Below are 22979 nucleotides of genomic sequence, written 5' to 3'. Positions count from 1 at the left end.
ACAAGTTGTTGTTCCTCTGTATCGAGCCTTGATAAGACCCCATCTGGACTTCTGTGCCCAGCTTTGGACACCAGGGTTTCTTCGTAATGGGGAGGAAGTGGAGAGGGTCCAGAGACGAGTGACCAAGATGATAGCAGGTCTGTGGAATGAACCTTATGAGAATAGGTTGAAGATTTGTGGGTTGCAGAAATTGGACAATAGGCGAAGGAGGGGTGATATGATTGAGACATTCAAATTACTGAAGGGTTTTTATAAGATTGATCCTGAAGATATTTTTGAAAATATGACTGGTGGTGGGAGGACTAGGGGCCATGCATGGAAGCTGGGCAAGAGCGTGGTTGACAAGGGTGTTAGAGCTAGGTTCTTTACTTGGAGTAAATGAGTGGAATAAGCTTCCAGAGTCTGTTGTGGGTGCTACGACCGTGAATGAGTTCAAGGCAAGGTATGATAGATACTGTGTGAATGTTGAATAGTTGTTCTTGACATGATGTTAGGGCCTCCCTCGATGAGTCTGTCGACTCCTTGGAGTTTCCCGGAACAACAATAATAATAATAATAATATTTCCAGATGGTAAAGAATACATCTTCACCAAACTGAAGGTTTTTTTTTTTTTTTTTTTTTTTTTTTTTTTTGTAGATCTGAGGAAACTTTTTTTTCAGGTTTTCCAAGAATATTTCCATATTCATGGAGGCTTCCCATTTCAAGGCTGGACAGCTGCATGTAAATTTTCCCATTCCATCTGAAATAATTAGACTAGAGACAATGTTTGAAAAGTTGAGAGGTATCAGGAGGGAACAGATCATCTGTAAGTTCTATGATTTCATCAAACAAACATTTGTGAACAAAAGATATGACATTTAGACTAGTTATTAAAACACTTAAGGAATTGAACAACGTAGTTAAGGATATAAATTAAATTAAACTTTAATAAATATTTACCGATATTTCGGCAACGTCACGTTGCCATCTTCTAAAGGAACTTACAAAAAAAAAGTTATGTGCACGTAGGCACTACAACACAGAAACTGGGAATGAAGAGATGAAGCTATTGTTCTCCTAACAGTCCTGATGGTGCCTGTTAGGAGAACAACAGCTTCATCTCTTCATTCCCAGTTTCTGTGTTGTAGCCTACGTGCACGTAACTTTTTTTTTTTTTTTTTGTAAGTTCCTTTAGAAAACGTGACGTTGCCGAAATATCGGAAAATATTTATTAAAGTTTAATTTAATTTATATCCTTAACTACGTTGTTCAATTCCTTAAGTGTTTTAATAATGCATAACCAACGTATAAGCCTGTCTACGAGAATCTAGACTAGTTAGCATATCTGATGGCATGATGGAAAGATAGTTTCTGGACAAATTGTTATGAGTTCTTAATGAAGGAGTCCATGTGTCTGATTCTTTAGAAGTTCTTTAGAAGATTGGCAAGATGTTTTGATAAAAGATAAGTAAGTAAACTAATAACATCTATGATCAGCCTAAGCAAAATGCTAGCCTTGTGTACCTTGGATGCCCATATAGCTGCAGGGTTAATGCATTTATTTCAACTTTTATTTTCCATCTGTAGACCAAGTGAGCACGGTGCATAAAAGATAGCTGATCTCTTCATGGTTTGTCCAAGTAGAGTCATAATCTAATAGGACATAAGTGGAGAAATGTGACAGCAAGAGCGAAATCTTAGACATGTAATCAACTGTATCCACAATGACTATTAAGTTACTTTTGTCAGCTTTGATTATTATAAATATCCTTGTTCTTTTAAATTAGAAAGAGCTTTTTTTTTTTTTTTCTTCTTCTGAGAAGTTTATGTTGCTTTTAGGAGGGTGAGATGAAGACAGAAGAATTGCAGTCTTCAGTCTGATGTCATTTGTAATCAGGTTTGGAGAAAGTAAAGGGTCTTTCTAGGTTATAAATCAAACCTACTTTAGCAATGTGTTCAGACATGATAGCAAAATTGAAACTTTCTTTAACCTTTTCTTCAGCTTTTGTCAAATTATGAGTTGAGATGTTTGCTAACACCTTTTAATTAAGTGAGGAAACATTCAAAATGAACTTCTTCTCGTCTTAAAGAGCGTTAAATTTTTTTATTTGTCTGTTTTTGCAAGATAAAGTGCTACTGTAAGAGGAGCCAATCATATTGTCTAAAAAAAAAAAGCTATAGGTCAGCATCTGTGCATTTTGCTAAAAAATAGTGCAATTGAAGACACAAGGAACATCATTCAGAGTCCAACATAATCTACCATTCCCTGAGCAACATTTGTTTTTTTTTTAAACTAATAGTCTCATGCTCATAATTTGCTATTTATGTAATTTCTTCAAGTTATGTTAATCGATATTTATTTAATTATATATGTTTGGGATAAATTACAGTTATGAAAAGTTGTGTATTAAAATATCATTAATTTTGTGAATTTAATTCCTTTAATATAATATTAGAAACTGTAATATATGTAATTTTGATATATCCAGAAGATTCTTTGTGGTATCACTTGACTGTTTGCTATGAGAAATTATGTTATTTTTAGTTAGCGCATGTTTACTCTATACTATGCACAAGGGGAAGTTGATGTGAGCTAAACCGGTGAGAACCAGTTTTTGGCGGGAAAAAGGAAGGAGTAGATACGAAAATGTAAGTAAAAACAGAATCGAGGAGGAAAGTATAGAGAATGGTAGTTGGGGACTGGAAGGGAATTTTGACGTGCCAAAAACGATATTTAAAGGACTGGGAATGACTTGGTATTTTAACTTACCTTTTTTCTGAGTTGGATTTTTACTAAAACTTCCCAATGCCTAGCAGTGAAATAGTGCATGAAATAGGTTAATACGTATGAGAAAACAAAGAAATAAGTAGATAACTTAAACCAAGTGCATAAAGATTATACTCTCCCAAGTCTATAAATCAGTTGCAGAAATAGAAGATTCTTTTAAGTTTGTGCTACTACATGGTAAAAGTCAGTAAGGACTTAAAAATTGTTGTTTGATCTACTTATGACGTGTTGAAGCTATATCATGGTAAGATTACCTATACTATACTTAGTGAGAAGTAACGAAAATTAATTCTACCGAAAGTAAATCGTTTTCCTAGTTGCAGTATTCAACCAGTCAAGATTTAATATGTGATGTGCTAAGACTTTTCCTTTTCCCTCTTCAAATGATAAATGCTATGTTATTGAATTAAGTGTTCATTAACTGAATGAGAATACTGTGAAGCCTATTTGTTGTAATTTAGGAATCTCAAACTTACATGAACTAAAATTGATTGACTGAGCATAGAGAATTACTAAGGAATGTCTGAATGTTCATGAGTTGTATTCTTCTAAATATCTTGAACTGATTTGATATTTAAAATTGTTTTGAAATGCAACTTTAATCAGAGTAGAGTTATGATATAAGCTCGTTGTAATAAGAAGGATAAGATCTGTATAACATAATCTTTAATTATAAAGTTTAAGCTCAGCTGAGTAGTATACTAGTGACTTAATGAGAGCTCTATATTCGTTCAATCATAATATCCCTGTTGGAATATTGTGTTATGATGTAATTTATGTGTCACTGCATTAAATAGTTTTGTTTGAATTGAATCTTGAATTTGCCTGATTTTTTCATTGCACCGCTCATTAAAATAATCCGAATCTCAGCTAGAACCCTATGTAATAAAAATAAGAACCTCGGCATAAATTCAGCTTTATAATAACCTGATACAGTTGAAGGTTGATTTATCTAAGTTGCTTTTGCAATTTTTGAATATGGAGTGGTACAGTATAATATAAATATTCTTCACATTCGGATGATATATCAGCCTACAACTAATTAAATACTAACAAGAGAGAACTATAAGATGTGATTGAGAAGAAGTACGATCCAACAATATTGTCTAAAAAAAAGCTATAGGTTGTGGAATGTAACCTTTGGGTAACAGAACAAATAATGTTTTTTTGATAAATTAATGTAGTTCTTCTAGAATGGAAACATTCTTTGAAATATAAAATCTTTGGGATTATGTTATTATTCCTGCATTTCTTTAGAAATTTGAGATCATTCAATAGTTTTGCTTTTTTGCACTTTTAATCTTCTTTTTGACATACCTTTTTCTTTACTTCCCCATTAAGTCCATGATGATTATCTAGACTTTCGACCTAAAATATATTAGGTTTTCATTTTTATGTTGTTACAACCAAAATAAACCCAATATATCCTTTCTTTTAGTGTTGCATGGTGATCAGCATTCAGTTTGGAAATTACGGACTTTACAACCATTATAAATAACTATTTTTAATAAAAAGAGTTAAATAGTTATTTTTAAAAATAGTTGTATAATATTATATATAATAATAGTTATAATATATAATAATAGTTAAAAATAGTTATAACATAGTCGTAAAGTCCATAATTTCCAAAACGAATAAAGCCATTATACTTATAGTTAAGATAAAAAGAAAGGATAGGTTAGTCCATAATTTTGGAAATTATGGACTTTCCGACTATGTTATAACTATTTTTAAAAATAGTTGTATAATATTATATATAATAATAGTTATAATATATAATAATAGTTAAAAATAGTTATAACATAGTCGTAAAGTCCATAATTTCCAAAACGAATAAAGCCACTATACTTATAGTTAAGATAAAAAGCCGAACGGCTAGTTTTCTGGCAACCTTAATAGAAATTAAGGGGATAAAAATCCCTTGTTGTTTTACAGCCAGTATGTGAAACTTAAGATCGCGAACTACGATCTATGAGTTTCATGCCGAAAAAAACTATCGGCATAGGCAATTCGAAGCAAAGGTGGAGCAAGCTCCCTCACTATTCTTGATATTTTCTCACAATGTAAAACACAGCTCCTAGGAGATGTAAAACTGTCATTGCATTATGAGGAGGTCAATACCCAGACTGGTTTCAACCTCTTTTGAGGTCTCATCAGTGAGTAGGGAGACCTGGAAGATATCAAAGCTTAGTGAAAAGAACTTGCATACCTTCACTATACGAATGCCATAAAGGTGTATTAATATTTATAGTTAAGATAAAAAGCCAAATGGCTAGTTTTCTGGCAACCTTAATAGAAATTAAGGAGATAAAATTCCTTTGTTGTTTTATAGCCAGTAAGCGAAACTTAAGATCGCGAACTACGATCTATGATTCATGCCGAAAAAACTATCGGCACAGGCAATTCGAAGCAAAGGTGGAGCAAGTTCCCTCACTATTCTTGATATTTTCTCACAATGTAAAATACAGCTCCTAGGAGATGTAAAACTGTCATTACATTATGAGGAGGTCACCCCAGACCGGTTTCAGCCTTTTCTGAGGTCTCATCAGTGAGTAGGGAGACCTGGAAGATATCAAAGCTTAGTGAAAAGAACTTACATACCTTTGCTATACGAATGCCATAAAGGTGTATTAATATTTATAGTTAAGATAAAAAGCCAAATGGCTAGTTTTCTGGCAACCTTAATAGAAATTAAGGGGATAAAAATCTCTTGTTGTTTTATAGCCAGTAAGCGAAACTTAAGATCGTGAACTACGATCTATGAGTTTCATGCCGAAAAAACTATCGGCATAGGCAATTCGAAGCAAAGGTGGAGCAAGCTCACCATTCAATTATGAATGGTGAAGTAAAAGTAAAAGTAAAAGAGATTCAGGCAAAATACAACTTTTGATTAACAAAAACAAACATTTAATTTTAGAATCACAAATTTTACACTTAAGATCAAATCACTAATTAAGTTATTATAAACACTTCAGCCTTTCTGATAATATTGTCATACAAACTCAGACAATGGTAAATTTGTTATCTCTAATGCAGTCTTCTCACAGTTCCTTAAGTTCCAAATACAATAAAATTGCAGTAACACCTCTTTACAAGCAAACACTTTTAAATTTACACTTCAGCTAATCTTCACAATAGTTACTGTTAATATAAGGAAATTCTAGGATGAAACACACGCACATCTCTGCATAGGAATATTAATGGTTGGAATGTTCTTATTGATAATCTTCTTTCTTCGTCAACTTACTCACAAACAATTTTTATAACTGTAAACACTTTATACAATAAACGGCACTCATTGAAATAAATCTTCTAAGCAATAACTGAATTAATCAACGGTTACAATGCACATAATCAAACGTTCTTGCATGAAGTACTACTGATCACTTATGAATTAAGGTAACACACAATAATTCCTTGACTTATAGTTTTATATGCACAGTTGTCCATTCCTCCGGCATTCAATTAATTCTTTAGGCACTATAATTCTAAACACAGCTATCATTAAACTTCAACTTTACAGCCTCTACTATTCTCTAGTTACTCTGTGCTATGCTTAAAGATTCCGTGTGTCCTTGAAAGGTCGGCCCTGAAATTAAATCTCAACTCTAGTATCGTTATTCATTCAGTAGTCACTCAGCTGTCTTCCGTAGCTATAATTGTTATTCTACAACTTATTAGCTAACCGCTTCTCGACTACTAGACTTTTAATTAGCTGCTTGAGTGACTTGCCGACTCGCTATTATCACACTCTGATTTCTGAATGCCGAATTAGAATATCCTCTGATTCCAACCGAATGCCAATCCTCTCTCTCTCTCTCTTGATGAGACCACAAAAAAGGTTGAAACCGGTCTGGGTAGTGACCTCCTCATAATGTAATGACAGTTTTACATCTCCTAGGAGATGTGTTTTACATTGTGAGAAAATATCAAGAATAGTGAGGGAGCTTGCTCCACCTTTGCTTCGAATTGCCTGTGCCGATAGTTTTTTCGGCATGAATCATAGATCGTAGTCGCGATCTTAAGTTTCGCTTACTGGCTATAAAACAACAAGGGATTTTTATCCCCTTAATTTCTATTAAGGTTGCCAGAAAACTAGCCATTTGGCTTTTTATCTTAACTATAAATATTAATACACCTTTATGGCATTCATATAGTGAAGGTATGTAAGTTCTTTTCACTAAGCTTTGATATCTTCCAGGTCTACCTACTCACTGATGAGACCTCAAAAAAGGTTGAAAACGGTCTGGGTAATGACCTCCTCATAATGTAATGACAGTTTTACATCTCCTAGGAGCTGTATTTTACATTGTGAGAAAATATCAAGAATAGTGAGGGAGCTTGCTCCACCTTTGCTTCGAATTGCCTATGCCGATAGTTTTTTCGGCATGAAACTCATAGATCGTAGTTCGCGATCTTAAGTTTTGCTTACTGGTTATAAAACAACAAGGGATTTTTATCCCCTTAATTTCAAAGCCACTATACATTTTTTTTTATAATTGATTTTTATTGCTGGAAAATCTACATAATCATCAATATATGGCTACATTAATTTGCTAAAAATCTGGGAGACTGTGATTGTAAGACCACACGTACCCAAACTTTTCTGAATTAACTTTGTTTTTATCTGACCCCTAGGGGATGCTTTGTTAAGACATTAGTTCTCTTTTAGGTACAATTTGAAATGCTTCTACAATTATCTAATCAAATGCTATGTGCCTATCACATTTGTAATTTTGTGCTTAAACAAGGTTGGTTGGAAATACAGCAACATATTAGTAACTTCAGTAAATTGTTTATTTTTTTTTTTCAGTGCTTTATACTGTAAAGCACTGTTATGAGTACTTTAAGCTACAAACTTATTTTTTGTGAATGAAATTGGTATGTAAATCATAATTAATGAAGACAAAGATTAAATTTAGCAATGAAGACAAGTCAAAGAAGAATATACATAATCCTGGCAGATCATGTCTCAAGTGATGCAATATCAAGCAACCTCTGACAAAGGTTTGCATTTTTATAACCTCAAGGCAGAATTTTTTTGCTTGTTTAAAATAAAATGGATATTTATTATCCTTTTAATAATTTTCATTGCTAACTGTAATCATTTTAGTTTCTTTTCTTTTTTTTTTTCTTAAAAGAACCTATCTCCCCCCTTTTTTAAAAAAAATAGTATCTGTCTGCTTATGGTATTTGATTTTCACTGATAATTAAACAGTTCCTATTCTTAATGCTAAATTACATGTATTTTTTCAACATTTGTAAATTTCAAGATAAATACAATTTAACTTAAAGGAAACTACTGGACTGATAATGGAAATGAGGTGCAGATTTTGAAGTATAGTAAAGTGATTTATAAATGAATTGTATAGCAACAAATAGCAAGAATATGTAGTCTAAAGATGGTAATGTGCTAACAATGAGATTGATTTTCCTAATGTTTAATTCCATGCAAATGGTAAGAGGAAAATACAGGTAACCCTCATATAATGCGGATGTTAGGTTCCACAGAAATGCCGCGTTATCCGAGACTCAGATCACATAGAAAAAGTAGGGTTATGTTCCGAAATAATTTTCTTAAAATTATTTTTTAAAATTATATAAACAACAATGACATATCCAAAAAAAAGATATTTTTATTTAATTCAGGTAATTCATGTAAGTTAAGAAAACATACAAACTATGAAACAAAATACATAGTATAAACTTATTAAAATACAAATTGTACGTAAACTTTATTACCCATAATGCATAAATGTTTTAGACAAAATAAAATAAAGAGCATAATTTAATCGTAATCACTGTCTTCAAAATGAACATTTCGTAGATGTTCTTTATTTATGAGCGACGGATGTCGTCATCACTTGAAATCTCTTGGACGTCATTTGTATAATTCTCATTGCATACATCGGCTGGTTTAGTTATCAAGAAGTCAGTAATAAGTCCTTACTTACCACTATGCTGCAATTTTTTATTAAGTTCATAACATGGAGCTAAACAAATATCCAATTATCTCGTGAATTTTCCGGAGCGCTCCATTGAGAGATCATTATCCGTAAAATAACTTCCTAACTTTCTTGCCAAGTCCAATCCTTCTGCTAATTTCTTTAAACTGAATTCTTTAACGGATTCATCACAATCAGAATCTTCGGCAGAACTTTCCCCACCATTTGGTTCAACGTCATCTATTAATTGTACCAGTTCCTCCTCATTTAAATCTATTTCCCCATCAATTAATTCACTATTTTCATTTTCAGCGATGATGCAAATTTAAAGAAGATAAAATCTGATCTTTAAGTCACACAATTTTATTACAATTTGTAGACCACGTTGTATAAGTAACGCATTATAAGAGGATTACCTCTTATAATGCGTTATAAGAGGTAATCTGTACAACATGACAGCTGTATATGAATAAAAATATATGATTACATTAATAAGATATTTATTATATATCTATATGGTAGCACGTGGCGGTGCAGAACAAAGTGATTTTTTAATCAGTGAATAGTCCGTTTTTTCCCCCCGTTTTTCTACGTTTTTGAGTGCTAAATTGTTTCTCTGAATACGAGTGTACTTCAGTGGTTGTTTTTTGGAAGTTAATTGCTGTCTCGATATAATATATTTTGGCTAATGTCGGAATCGAATGCATAATGGTGGAAGACAAAATGAAGCTAAGTTTTCATTACTGTATTTAGTTATATTTCATTTTATTTAATTATATTTAGTGTACTTAAATGTTTTTTTGCTTGTAATTGTTTGTACTTTTTTTCTTATTTATTTAACGGAATTTATTAATTGAATAATTATTAAAGACTATGCTACTCGGCAGTAAGGAATGATGGTGGATTCAGCTGCAGTCGCAATTGGCATATCGCCAAGTCCTCCGCCATTTAAGAACTCTATTATAAGTAATATCATAAGGGACTTTGTGGTATGCAGTACTTGCGGCATGTATGCATCTCCGGAATTGGATATGTGGCTTGTGAAAGAGAGCGGAGAGCGTATGTGCACAAAATGCAGGCAGTTGGAGGAAATAAGTGCATTAGAAATATCGATATCCGACCTTGTTGCTCCAGGAATGGGGAATGAATGTAGGAAGACAAGTAGTGTGATAGGAGAGAATGAAAAAATATATATATATGAATGAGAAAATAATAGTTGATAGTGTGGAAGGTGTGAGTGACTGCGAAAGTTTAGGAGATGGTTTTGTTTGGGAGTGAATTTAGATTAAGAGTGACTGACCTGCAGAGGGAGATAGATGAGCTGAAAGAGGAGGTGGAATGTCTTGTGAATGAGAGCAGAAGTATGAAAGATAAGATTAAGAGAATGGAAGAGATAAATGCAAGATGAATCAGAGTAGGGGAGAGAGAGAGAATTTAGGGAGTATGAGTAAGAGTTATGGGGGTGCTAGAAGAGGAGGGAATGGAAACAGTAGAAGAGAGGGAATGAGAGAGGTATGGGGATGCTAGAAGAGAGAATAGCAGTAGAGGAAAGGGAATGAGAGAGACCTATGGGAATGAAAAAAGAGGAGAGAATGGAAACAATAGGAGAGAGGGAATGGTAAGAGGTATAATGTATGGCGACTCAATGATCCATGGTGTTCAAGATGGGATGCATGAGCAGTGTTTGCCAGGAGGAACAATAGAAAGGGTGGCTATGGCAATTAAGAGAGGTGAAAGGGTGGATGAGATGATTGTGATGGTAGGAATGAATGACTTGAGTGGTAATGTAAGTCGGGCAGCGAGAGATATGAGATTTTTGCTTGAGACTGTACAGAAGAAGACAGAGAGAAGAAAAATAGTGTGCATGTTGCCTAGGTATGATAATGATGAGCTGAGCAGAAGAGCGGTGATATTGAATGGCATAATAGCAAGAATGTGTGACAAGAGAGGACTGGTATATGTGAATGCTTGGAGTGCGTTTCAGGAAAGAGAGAAATTGTATGCGAGAGACCGTTTACATTTGAATGAGGAAGGACGTAGGCATCTGGAGAGATTGCTGTTCTGTACGAGTCAGTGTGTCCCAGGGAGGGGTGGCCTCTTGTGGGAATGGATACTTGGGAGAAGAGAGACGTTGTCAGGTAACACTGAGCCCAGTGGAGTCTAGAAGGGATAATGCTGGGTATAGAAACAATGGCATTTATATGCTATATACTAATGTCAGGAGCATCCGGAATAAGGGAGAGGAATTGGTGGTGCAGATAGCATCAGCCTGGCCAAAAATTATTGCGATCACTGAGACATGGTCGACAGAAGGGGATATAACAACAGGAATAGAAGTCGCTGGGTACAGCATTTTTCGGCAGGATAGCAGGGGAAAGCGTGGTGGTGGAGTATTGCTTATGATAAGTGATGACCTATGTCCTCTAAGAGTGGAGGCTTTGGAAGGAAGTGAGACAAATGATTTTGAGAACATATAGTGTGAGGTAGAGGTAGGCAAGACAGGATATTTAGTGGAGTGTTGCTACAGACCCAGGAGCACAGAGGATGGGGACCAGGAGATGTTTAGACAGCTAAGTTTGGCAAGTGCAAGAAGAATGATTGTTATGGGAGATTTTAACTACAGTAGTATAAATTAGAGAGAGGAAGATGCATATAGCAATAGGGGAATGGAATTTCTAGAATTCTTGAGGGACAAATGCCTTAGGCAACATGTAACATAGGGAACAAGAGGTTCAAGAGTTTTGGATTTGGTTATAGCATCAGAAGAGTTGATAATAACTGAGTTGGCATCTCTCCCACCAGTTGGAGAGAGTGACCATATGGTTTTGAATTGGAAAATGAATAGACATGCAGGAGTATCAAAGAGACAGGAACTTATGTGGAATTATAATACAGGTGATTATAATAGTCTTAGATGTCAACTTCGGGAAGTTTCATGGAGGGAGGAATTGAAATGCCGGGATGTTATTAGTGCGTGGGAAATTGTGAAAGAATATTTGTTAGCATCAATGGTAAGTTGCATACCACGAGTGAACAAGAGGACACAATTTGGAATAAAGTGGATGACAAACAATATTAAAAAGGAATTGCATGCGAAAAAGAGGCTATGGAAAAGATATAAGGAGACAGGTGAAGAGAAGATGCATGAAGAATATAAGACACAGGCCAGAAGAGTGACTAGTGTGGTAAGGAAAGCGAAACTGGAATATGAGAGGAGATTGGCCCTAAGATCCAAAGAAAATCCTAGGGAATTTTTTAGCAATGTGGCCAGTAGGAGGAGAAATGACTGTGGAAGAATGATATTGTGGGATAAAAATGGGAATAGAGTGACTGATGCAGAGGACATAGTGGAATTGTTCAATGAACACTTTATTAGAGTATTTCATCCTAGAGGAGTCAGTTTTAATGCTAGAGGGATAGAGCTGGTTCGAGGTTTAGAAGTACAGGAGGAGAGTGTGTTTCAGATACTGAGTACTCTGGATGTCAGTAAAGCTGTGGGACTGGATGGTATTTCACCCCGAGTTTTGAGAGAATATGCTAGGAAACTGACAGTGCCTTTAACCTGGCTTTTCAATGAAAGTCTGGCTTTGGCAAAGGTGTCCAGGGAATGGACGGAAGGTAAGATGGTGCCATTGCATAAGGGTCGTAACAGACTGGAAGAGTCTAATTATAGACCAGTCTGTGTGTCATCAGTAGTTGTTAAGATCTTGGAGAAAGTAGTGAGGGACCGTATACAGCATTGGGCAGATGAGGGTAATGTTATCTGTGAGAATCAACATGGATTTGTGAAAGGACGCTCTTGTTTTAGCAATATGCTAGCCTTTTATAATAAAGTTACAAGAACATTAGATGAGGGAAAGGCATATACTGCAATTTTCTTAGACTTAGCAAAGGCATTTGACAGGGTGCCACAAGATAAGCTGATATTTAAGTTGCAGCACATGGGTCTGGATGTCAGATTGGTCAACTGGATTCAGGATTGGCTGTCTGATAGGTATCAGAAAGTTGTGTATGGTGGAGCAGTTTCAAGGAGACAGAGGGTTACAAGTGGGATCCCACAGGGCTCAGTACCAGGACTTATATTGTTTAACCTTTATATCAATGACATTGCCAGTGGATTGCAAGGGGATATTCAGTTGTTTGCAGATGATGCAAAGCTGGGAAGGATTATTAGTAATAGTGCAGATGTGGTAGCCCTGCAAGAGGATTTAAATGAGCTAGATAGATGGGCAAATGAATGGGGGTATCAGTTTAATGGCAGCAAAATGTAAGGTCTTGAGGTTTGGGAAACATCAATGGGATGCATCAACATCATATTCTTCCTGCCATGTACCCACAAGGGGTGTACAGGATATGTAGTACTAGATGAAAAAATTACATCATTACTAACTTCCTATCTACAATTTTCCTCCAAATTAGTCTGTTACTTGTCAAGACTCCCACATTATCAGATCTTATATTTCTATCATCTAAGGTACCGTATCAATCCACCTATATCTTGGTCTTCCTCTGGGTCGTTTTGCTGCCAACCTGGCAGAGAACATTTGTTTTGCTAATCTTTCCTCACCCATTCTGTTTAGGTGACCATACCACCCGAGATTAGCTCTGCTAACGCATTCCAGGATGCTGACAATGTCAAGTTCTTTCTTAATATCCTCGTTTTTAATATGATATTGCCATTGATGCCATCTGTTCACGCCTATAATCTTTCTCAGAACTCTCATATCTGCGGTCTCTAGTCTTTGGTCAAGTGTTTTACTTCTGACCCAGCTCTCAGATCCATAAGTTAAAACTGGTTTGAACACTGTCTTGTATACAGCTAATTTAGTGTTCTGACTAATTTCTCTCTTATTCGATATGAATTTATTCAATTGACTTCCCACTATACCAGCTTTGCTGATTCTGTTGTCTATTTCTATATTTAATTTAGCATCTTCACTAAAAATCGTGCCTAAGTAACTAAAATGTTTTACTTGTTCCACAGGTTCTCCATTCACAACACAGTTGACATTTTCAATGATTCTGCCTATTTTCATTGTCTTTGTCTTTTTATTGCTGACCTTCATACCATATCTATTACATGGGATGCTGCACATGGGATATTCGATGGGATGCTGCATACTCTATGGGAGGAGTTATACTGGAGGAAGTAGGGGAGACAAGAGATCTGGGGTTGATGATTGATAGAAACCTGAAGTTTAGGGGACATATTGCAAAGGTGGTAAAGGTAACACAGAGGATTGCTGCAATCATGAGAAGGATACTGACCTGCAGAGATAAGAGGGTTATCATTCCGTTGTATAAGTCTCTGATCAGACCACACTTGGATTATTGTTCTCAGATTTGGTCCCCAGGATTTGAAGGGGATAAATTAACTGTGGAAAGGATACAAAGATGGTTTCAGGACTGTACAAGGATAGTTATGAGGATCGGCTGAGGGAATGTGGACTGCAGAGTTTGGTGGATAGAAGAAGGAGAGGTGATATGATTGAGACTTTTAAACTGTTGAGAGGTGGTTACAGGGTTTACACTGGGGAGTTCTTTCGCTTGGTTGAACAGCGGGAAGGAGTGATGACAAGAGGCCATCCCTGGAAGTTACGAAAGGAAACTGTGAGCAAGAGGGTAAGGAATGGTTTCTTTGCGTGGAGGGTGGTTGAACCGTGGAATGCATTGCCTGATGGAGTGGTGGCAGCAAGAACGGTCAATGAGTTTAAAGAGTGGTATGATACACTTTATGTTTCTTAGGGTGGACCTCCCCTTGATGAGTCTTGACAGACTTTATGTTCTTAGGAAGGACCTCCCACGATGATTCTTTTGATTCCATGGAGGCCTGAATAATAATAATAATATTTAATATAGATTATAATAAAAATTATAAATGCATAATTCCTTCTAATATATACAGGGTGTTCGGGATAAATTTGACATATTTATAATTAATTATATTTTTCCGTAAGTTACATGTATTAACACACACTTCTCTTCATTTAAAAGTTTGGACCCTTCTTCATTCATATACAAGATGTCAGAAAGGATGGATAGCTGGAACCCACCTGAATCATGGAAGAGAATAACTTGTATCATGATGATTCGTGCCCGCCATCAAAATAAGGATATTACGACTGCTGCCCAATGCTCCCTGAATACAGTAAAAACAATCAGGCATGAACTAGAGACTTGCAATGGTGACTACGAGGATGTAGCAAGAAGAAAGATCCCTAGCAGACGATCTGATTGCGTTCGTACAGCAGAATTCCTCGCAAATCTGCAGGAACAGGTGTTGAAGAACCCTGGCATTGGAATTTGGGCTTTGTTCGTGGAGTTGCTAACTGTAGTCAAGCCCTGGATAACAAGGGTAGCCAATGGTAGGCCGTATGTATGGCAGCAGGATTCGGCCCCTTGCCACACCTCTGGGAAAAGTCAAAAATGGTTGTCTGAAAATTTCTACGACTTCACCAGTCCAAATGTTTGGCCTCCAAACTCCCCAGACCTTAACCCCATGGATTATTTTGTATGGGGCGCAGTTGAAAAAGACACCAATCGCACTTCCAGTAATACAAAAGCCCAGTTAATGGATAAAATTAAAACAGTTTTTGCGGCCCTTCCCAGGGAGACTGTAGCATCAGCTTGTTCGAGGTTCCGAAGCAGAATTGAAGCTGTGATCGATGCTAATGGTGGTTATTTTGAGTAAATCTTGTTGATAGTATTGTAATTAACTCTGCCTGTAATGTTTTTTTGTCAATTCATTAAATTTAATAGATACAAAGAAGATTTTCTTTTTCCTTACGAAACTGTCAAATTTATCCCGAACACCCTGTATATATATATATATATATATAGATTGAGATTTTTTGGGGGGAAGGGGGGGGTACTTTATCAAGTAATACATTTTTCAGAAGAAATTATTATTTAAAAAGATGTAACTAGTGGATCATGAATATTAAGTTTTCATAAAATATGAGCTAGCCTGAGTGACATATCTGCTTCCCAACCAACAAGATGCAGGGTTCAAATTCTGCCATGGACATGGATATTCATGAATGTCTTTAGGTGGGAGGTGAATTTCTTTGTACTCTGTGAGAAACTCCCTTGCTTGTTAGAGGCCTAAAATCGCTTATAGCACAATTATCTAATCCAGCATTTATCTAACTTTACATATGGAAATATGACATCTGCATTACTTCAATCTTGGTATCACTTTTGGGGCTGGCTCCCAATGATGAGACCTCAATAAAGATCGAAATAGGTCTGGGTAGTGACCCTTCTCATAATGCATAGTTTTATACATATCCTCAAGGATATGTGCATCTTGTTGGGATACTAAGGCAATTGATATGAAGTCATTAGCCTCTATATATATATATATATATATATATATATATAAGTAGCCCAGTCGTGAAGTAACTTCACATTAAAAAAAAATCCCAGTCATATCGTTAAATTCACCCATAGTTATCTAACACCAAATTTCTTGTATTACTTTCAAGAATATTCATATTCCTCAAGTGCAAATTCCCATTTTATGTAACTGTCTTTTGTGTACTTTAAATACAGCAGACAATCATTATAGTGAACCCCTTAGGGACCAGAGACAGTTTGGTATAATGCAAGGTTAGCTATATTGAATTTGGTTAAAAATACTAGCACCCACAATCCATTCCCAGAACAAAAGATACAAAATATACTCATAAGAAATAGCAAAAAATGGAACAAAGAAAATCTCAGGAAACAGAACAAACGACATCAACAGAAATTATTATTTCAGACCACCACAGAGTCACAAGACTCACCACTGGAGGCCCATCTTAGACAACACAAAGTCTATCACACATCACTCCTTAAACCTGTTCACTATTTGGACATTTAACCACCCTATCTGGTGATTAATTCTATGGCCAACCATCCTCCACACAAAAAAAAGTCAACGTCTCAGTCTCTTACCACAATCTTTGTCTTCTATCTGCCAAATTCTGCAGTCTACATGTCTTCAGTCTGTCCTCACAATCAACATTGCTCTATCCTGACATCATTTCTGCAATCCATGGCTCCACCCCCCCCTCCAAGGGCACTTCATCCCCCCCACCCCCTCAAATCCCAGTGAACAGACCTGAGCGCAGAAATTCAGCTGAAGTCTGACCTAAGATCTATACAACAGAGTCTTTGGACTCTCTGGAGGTGTCATGTAATAATAATTATCTCTACCGGTCAAAGTCTAGTATTACAGCAATTCCCTGGGTTGCCTCAAGGCCCTTGTAATATATGTCGTAAAACTTAAATTTCGACTGATAATCGCCCCAAGACCCCTTGCCTCATCTACTTCAGATATATCTCCATGAATAGAATATGCAGCCTTCCACCTGTGGATCCCCAAATTCCAAGATCCTACATATAGTCACGTAAAACCCAATCCCCACTCATCTGCCCACTCCTCCAGTCCATTTAAACCTGAATAGTCAAAATAGCTCTTAAATCTTAAAGAAGGTCATAAGCGAACCGAGAGTCTTAGATCTGATAATTTCATCAGAGGATGTGACTAAGAATAGAGTGCTGTATTTCCCACTAGTGGTTGGGAAATACATATTCATGTTTATAAATTATGGAGACCGTAATTTATTAATTTATGGAGAACAACAGGCAAATAGAACAAAAGAAATCATGGGAAATAACACAAAATAAATTTCAAAAATGTAACAAAGAAAATCATGGGAAACAGAACAAACGAAACTGTTAGAAAGAGAACAAAAGAAGTCACAAAAAATAAAGAAATCACAGGAAATAATGCAAAAACAAAAATCACAAAAAATGCAACAAAGAAAATCACCAAAAATAGAATGAAAGAAAGGGTAAGAAATAATTCAAATGCAGGAAACAGAACAAAGGAAATTATATAGGACTGTGTTCCGGTAGCATAGTGGGAGTGAAGATAACTAAGTGAACTTAGTTATCTTCACCCAGCGCCAGCACTTAGTATTTTTCTTGTGTGTGCAATTAATGTTCAGCGCCTTTCCAAAAAAGTTATTTTTGAATAAAGTGTGAATAAAACGAACAGGAAATGAAAAACAAATGAAAACGGTGTTACAGTATAATGTTACCTACAGATTAGTCCTATTTATACAAATTTTTTTTTACATGGAATTCAACAATTAATCATAAGTTGATTTATGATACATCAAAAAATAAAGAACTATTTTAGGTATATTTTCGTAAATTTTAATCAAAAATTACAATGATATAATCGGGTCCAGGATACAATTTCAGAATTTATTTGTTCGTTTCCAGGAAGATCTGAAGGAGCCCGAACGGAAGACGACGTACATTCATAATTATATGTACTATTCTGTACCATTCGTTGTTCGTTTAAACTCTTATCTCATATTTTTTGACATCTTTTAGGTGCCTTTTCTTCTGCGGTGCCTGTGTATATTGCACAAGCTGCCAGCCAGGCCTGTCTTCACCTCCACTGAAAGAACAGTGAGGAGATTAGACTTCGAGGCATTTATTTGTTATGCATGATCTGGAGACTTCTAATGATTTGGCAATGCAAGGCTTGTCCAATGAGAGAGAGAGAGAGAGCTTGAGGTATTACTTCGGCTAAGGGTAAAAAGTACCTCTGAACAACTTTTAAAGCTTATATAAATCAGAAATCCATCCAGCCATCAAATATAAGTTAATAACTATTCTTACTTTCACAGACATTTGTAGTTTCTGCTGCTTGATCTATATATACGTCTATAGAAACTAATCATCAATAATTCTTCAAATTCATAGAAATGCATGCAGCAGCAATTCACCACACCTTCATAGTTTAATTCCCAGTGTCCAGAACAGATTTTTCCTCCTTCATTCATTAATTATACTACTGATCTCTGAAATAGTCTACTAAAGTTCCAGTTCTTCAAATTAAATGTGAACAAGTTTCTTCTTGCTCATCCATAGCACTAATGTACTATAGATTGATCAACATCTCATTAAGGAAAAACTCCTAAAAGACTTATAAAAAATAATGGATAATCTAAATTAAGGCATGCTTTCCAGATACAATCTGGCATATAATACCACCATATTACACTGAAACTGTCTAGAATCAGTGAATTAGACTAACAAATTCTATACTTATGAAGTGCATACATAAACTTAATATATATATATATATATATATATAAAACCTTAATTCATCAGTGTACATTTTAAGAGCTTTCCTTTCAACTTTTTAATCTGATAAAACTTGTTTGCTTCAGTTACAGTTTATGTGAATCACATTCAGAGAGAAAAAAAGTATAAGTAAGAAATGTTTGTTCTTACTAATTCATACTATTTTTTTAATGTAAATTAGGACTAGCTAATTTTCTTAGCTAGTTTTCAAATAATGTAAATTTTCACACTTAAAAAATTGTAGAACTTAACTCATTCATAAGAATTTACAAATTTTAGCATAATACAGGATATGCTATTACTATTGGAGAAATTATAAAAATGAAATAGCTTTGCCAAATTTCTTCTCTTTTGGTTGGTTAACCAAAAGTTAAACTATATTCAGTAAAACATTAGTTCACCTGAATATGAAGTGGATCAAGTCTTGAAAACAGAGCTTTCAGCTTAGTTGACTCAGATTTCAGTTTCTCATCTACTTGCAAACGTTCCTCATATGTTTTTAAAGTAATTCTCCTGTAAAAGATGCAATGTCAGTTTTTGTCATATATCTGCTTAAAAATTATCATTTTAATAGCTATAATTCATAATTTTGACCTTAAAATAACAAAAATATGAAAAAAACACAAATATCTGAAGATGTAGAAATATTTTAAGAGAAATATGTTTTTTAAAAAACATACGTATAAGATTATAAATATTAAGTGAAAGTGACATTTATTTAACCAGATATTTTACTGGATTTCAAATAGGTATAAACATATAGAATTTCAGCTGTAATCATATAGAATTTCAAAAGTGAACTGAATTTTTATCAAGTGCACTCTGAATTATAATTCAGATGGATATCTTAAAATGAATTTAATCTTTAAAGGTACCTATGGCATAACAATCAGACAATGAAAAACCACAATAACCACAAGAAAAGCACAGATATTTCATACTGAAATTAACAGTACATCATCAATGTGTGGAAACAACAAGCAATTCAAAGAATAAGAATACAAGGTAAATACAATAATCAGTTTAGTAATTAAAATGGTTGTGCATGCCATAAAAATAATATTTAAAATAATAATTTTGTTTTTTAAAAAACTATTTTTGATATGTACATAAAATGAAAATTTCCCAAACTTTTTTTTTCGGGGGGGGGGGGGGGAGAATCATTCCGATTCAGATTAGGTCAGTGTAAAAGGGCTTCACAAATTTTCCTGAAAAGGTGTTCACATTTAAAACTGCTTCTAAGGAGAAGACAAGCTTCATCCAATTCTTGGACATACTTCTTACTTGCACAGCCTCCAATACTTTGTCAACCACAAATTAAAGATACCAAGAAATTATATATTGGTTTAATCATTTATCTAAGTGTAAGCAAACAAAGTTTGCGCCTGAAGTATTTTTAGGACTGGGGCAACTCGTATAAGGAAGACATCACATCACTTGCCTTAGTATCCCATAATGCAAAGCACATCTCCTTGCAGCCATGTATAATGCTATGCATTATGGGAAGGGTCACTACCCAGACCAGTTTCGACCTTTACTGAGGTGAAAAAGTAAAGGGTTGCTTATCATAGGCCTAGAGTAGTTAGTATAGGGGTGCAAGAGAGCCTGATAGTATTAGGAGAAAAAAAGACAGATAGATAGTATGAGAGAGAGAGAAAAGGCCTCAGCTCTTTTATATCATCATATAGCCAATGGCTATCAGTTTTCCTTTTTCACCAATCTCATATAGATGAACAACCAAAAGACCAATTGAAACTAAAGCACAAAGATGACTGATACCACAGGTGGTTAGCCCCAACTGGGTTAAACGCCTTGAGTTGGCCTTCTCTGCCTGGGATTAATTTCCAGTCATCCCTGCAACTGACTATAAGACTACATTGAATTAAGAGGATGGAATATTTTAAAAACCTCTCATAGCAAGAACGGACAGAATTTTATCTCCCCCTGGTGAATATTGCATAATGTGAGTGGTCTACACCATCTTGTGATAAATTTGATATCTCCTAGAATGCTTCTTTATAAATACAAAAAATGTCTGACTGAACAATAAAATTTCCACAATATAATATTATAAAGCATTCGGATGTCATATTGCTGGTTTTCAAATCCATGTTTTTTTTTCTAACCTTCCATAAATGGTATTTTAATTCATTAATTATAAAAATCAAAATTCTCTTCCCATTGCTGAGAGGTGGTAGGTATTATAAAATAATAACCTGTTCTGTTGTAAATAGTGGAATACCCAACACATTACATAATCTGTTCCAAATATGCAGAACAAGAGGGCAGCTGTAGAATGCATGTTCTACTGTTTCCAATTGGTAACAGATGTCACAGATTGGATCTCCGATGTTAAAGTACCTCCATTTGATAGCAATGATTGGAAAGCAGCCATATGCAATTCTCCAATCAAGATCCTTCCTGTTAGGGTACCCTTGGAACTTCAAGTTATGAAACAAAATATTGTTGTCAGTACCCAACTGTGGAACTTCGCAGTGAAGAAGATTAAAGATTTCCTTATACCAAATTTTACTCAGGAGTATTTTAGCAGTCTTAGAGTTAAGCACAGAGTGTTGTAGTATTCAGGAACAATCTCAGCTTTTGGACCTTTATAATCATTAACTCCAAACAGGGGAAGATGAAAACCCAGGTAATACTGGAGAAGGTCTGAACGTGTGTGATTAGTTTGCAATATTTTATGGATTTTTGAAGCTGTATTGCTTAAATAGCAGAATTTTAAGATTGGAAGTCCAAATCCTCCATGCTTTGTTGATAGTCGAAGAAATTCCTTTTTAACTTTTTGGTATTGGCTGGACCAAAAAAATTGCAGAGGTTTACTACATAATTGCTTTCCTTCAGCTTCTGTGATATTTGCATTATGTACAACTGAGCAGGAAAGATTATGGTTTTGAGTACTATGGCTTTAGAAGAAAAGGAGAATGGCCCTATTTTCCAGTCTTCTAACATTTCCAAGTATAATGAGGGGGAGGGTCTCTCTTTTGGGGTCCAAAAGGAATGCCTCCAAGATCTCACTTTCCAGAAACTTTTAATTTTGTTTTGTCTGCATTAGTAGTTAAGCCACTGATATTGCTGAATTTTTCCAAAATACAAAAAAAAGATATATATATATATATATATAAGAAATCATTATCCTTCAAAGTGTCCACTACATCATCGGCATATGCTAATACCTCATTTTCCTTCATAGTTGAAGGTACTGTTATTCCTCACATACCATGTGCTGTTGACTTCCTGTAAGAAAGGTTCAAGAATCAATGCAAAAAACAGTGGACTAAGAAAAAATTGACTCCTTTTCAAATTTTGACCAGGTCTGACAGGAACCCATTAGCTAAGAGGTGGGTAGTTGAATTGGCATAGGCTCCTTTGATAATGGACAGCAGCTTTTTACCTCACCAATTTGCTGGAGGATGTGGAATAGAAAGGGATGCCTGAGTAAGGTCTACTGATAGCACTGCCATTGACTGCTTTTTCATGTTAACTAAGCAGATTAGATCATGTAGCAGAGATAATTAAATTCTACTGCTCAACCTGGTACTCCATACACCTTTTAATTATATATTTCATTCCCACTTTGAGCCTGTTATTGATAATGCAGAAAAATATCTTGTATTCAGTATTAGATAAAGAAATAGGTCTCCAGCTGCTGATTAAGGTGTGATCTCTATTAGGTTTAGGAATGAGGACAGTATGGCTTGCTACAAATTCACTTGGTATGCAGAACCTGCGCTAGGGTCTTTGCCGCCCACATGCAATTTCTATCTAAGCATCCTTGTAACAATCCGGGCATGTGTGGTTCTTTAACAATAATAAACATTTAAATTAGCTGAAATTTCTTAAATAAATTTTGACAGAATAGTCACACGTTGGTTCGCTAAATGTAACGAACCGGGGGGGGGGGGGTGTTGACTTGGCAGGATAATCTTTAAAATCCCGAATATTCAAAAAATTCTCAAAAGTTAAAGCAAATTATGATAAAGACACTTCACTTTAATCGTTGAATATAATGATACAGGGATTATAGCCTCACTGACCTGAAACGCTAACACAATTAAAATGAATTTTAATTAAAGTTAAAATTTATTTGAACTAAAAA

General features: G+C 35.1%; 1 protein-coding gene across 3 annotated transcripts in view; it reads right to left on the bottom strand.

Annotated features, from left to right (window-relative positions):
* Positions 1–22979, bottom strand: part of Sec6 (Exocyst complex component Sec6) — a 478173-nt gene that overhangs the window by 29744 nt on the left and 425450 nt on the right. For all 3 annotated transcript variants that reach the window (XM_090405049.1, XM_090405048.1, XM_090405050.1), the window contains exon 19: positions 19267–19378. In XM_090405049.1, coding sequence (XP_090261175.1) covers positions 19267–19378 — 112 coding nt within the window. The remainder of the gene's footprint in view (positions 1–19266; positions 19379–22979) is intronic.

This window comes from Typopeltis vanoorti, chromosome 15 (assembly GCF_054136105.1).
Source record: "Typopeltis vanoorti isolate ZY-2024b chromosome 15, IOZ_Tvanoo_1.0, whole genome shotgun sequence".
In the NCBI taxonomy this organism is placed as follows: domain Eukaryota; kingdom Metazoa; phylum Arthropoda; class Arachnida; order Uropygi; family Thelyphonidae; genus Typopeltis; species Typopeltis vanoorti.
This window is presented reverse-complemented; position numbering and strand designations above follow the sequence as displayed.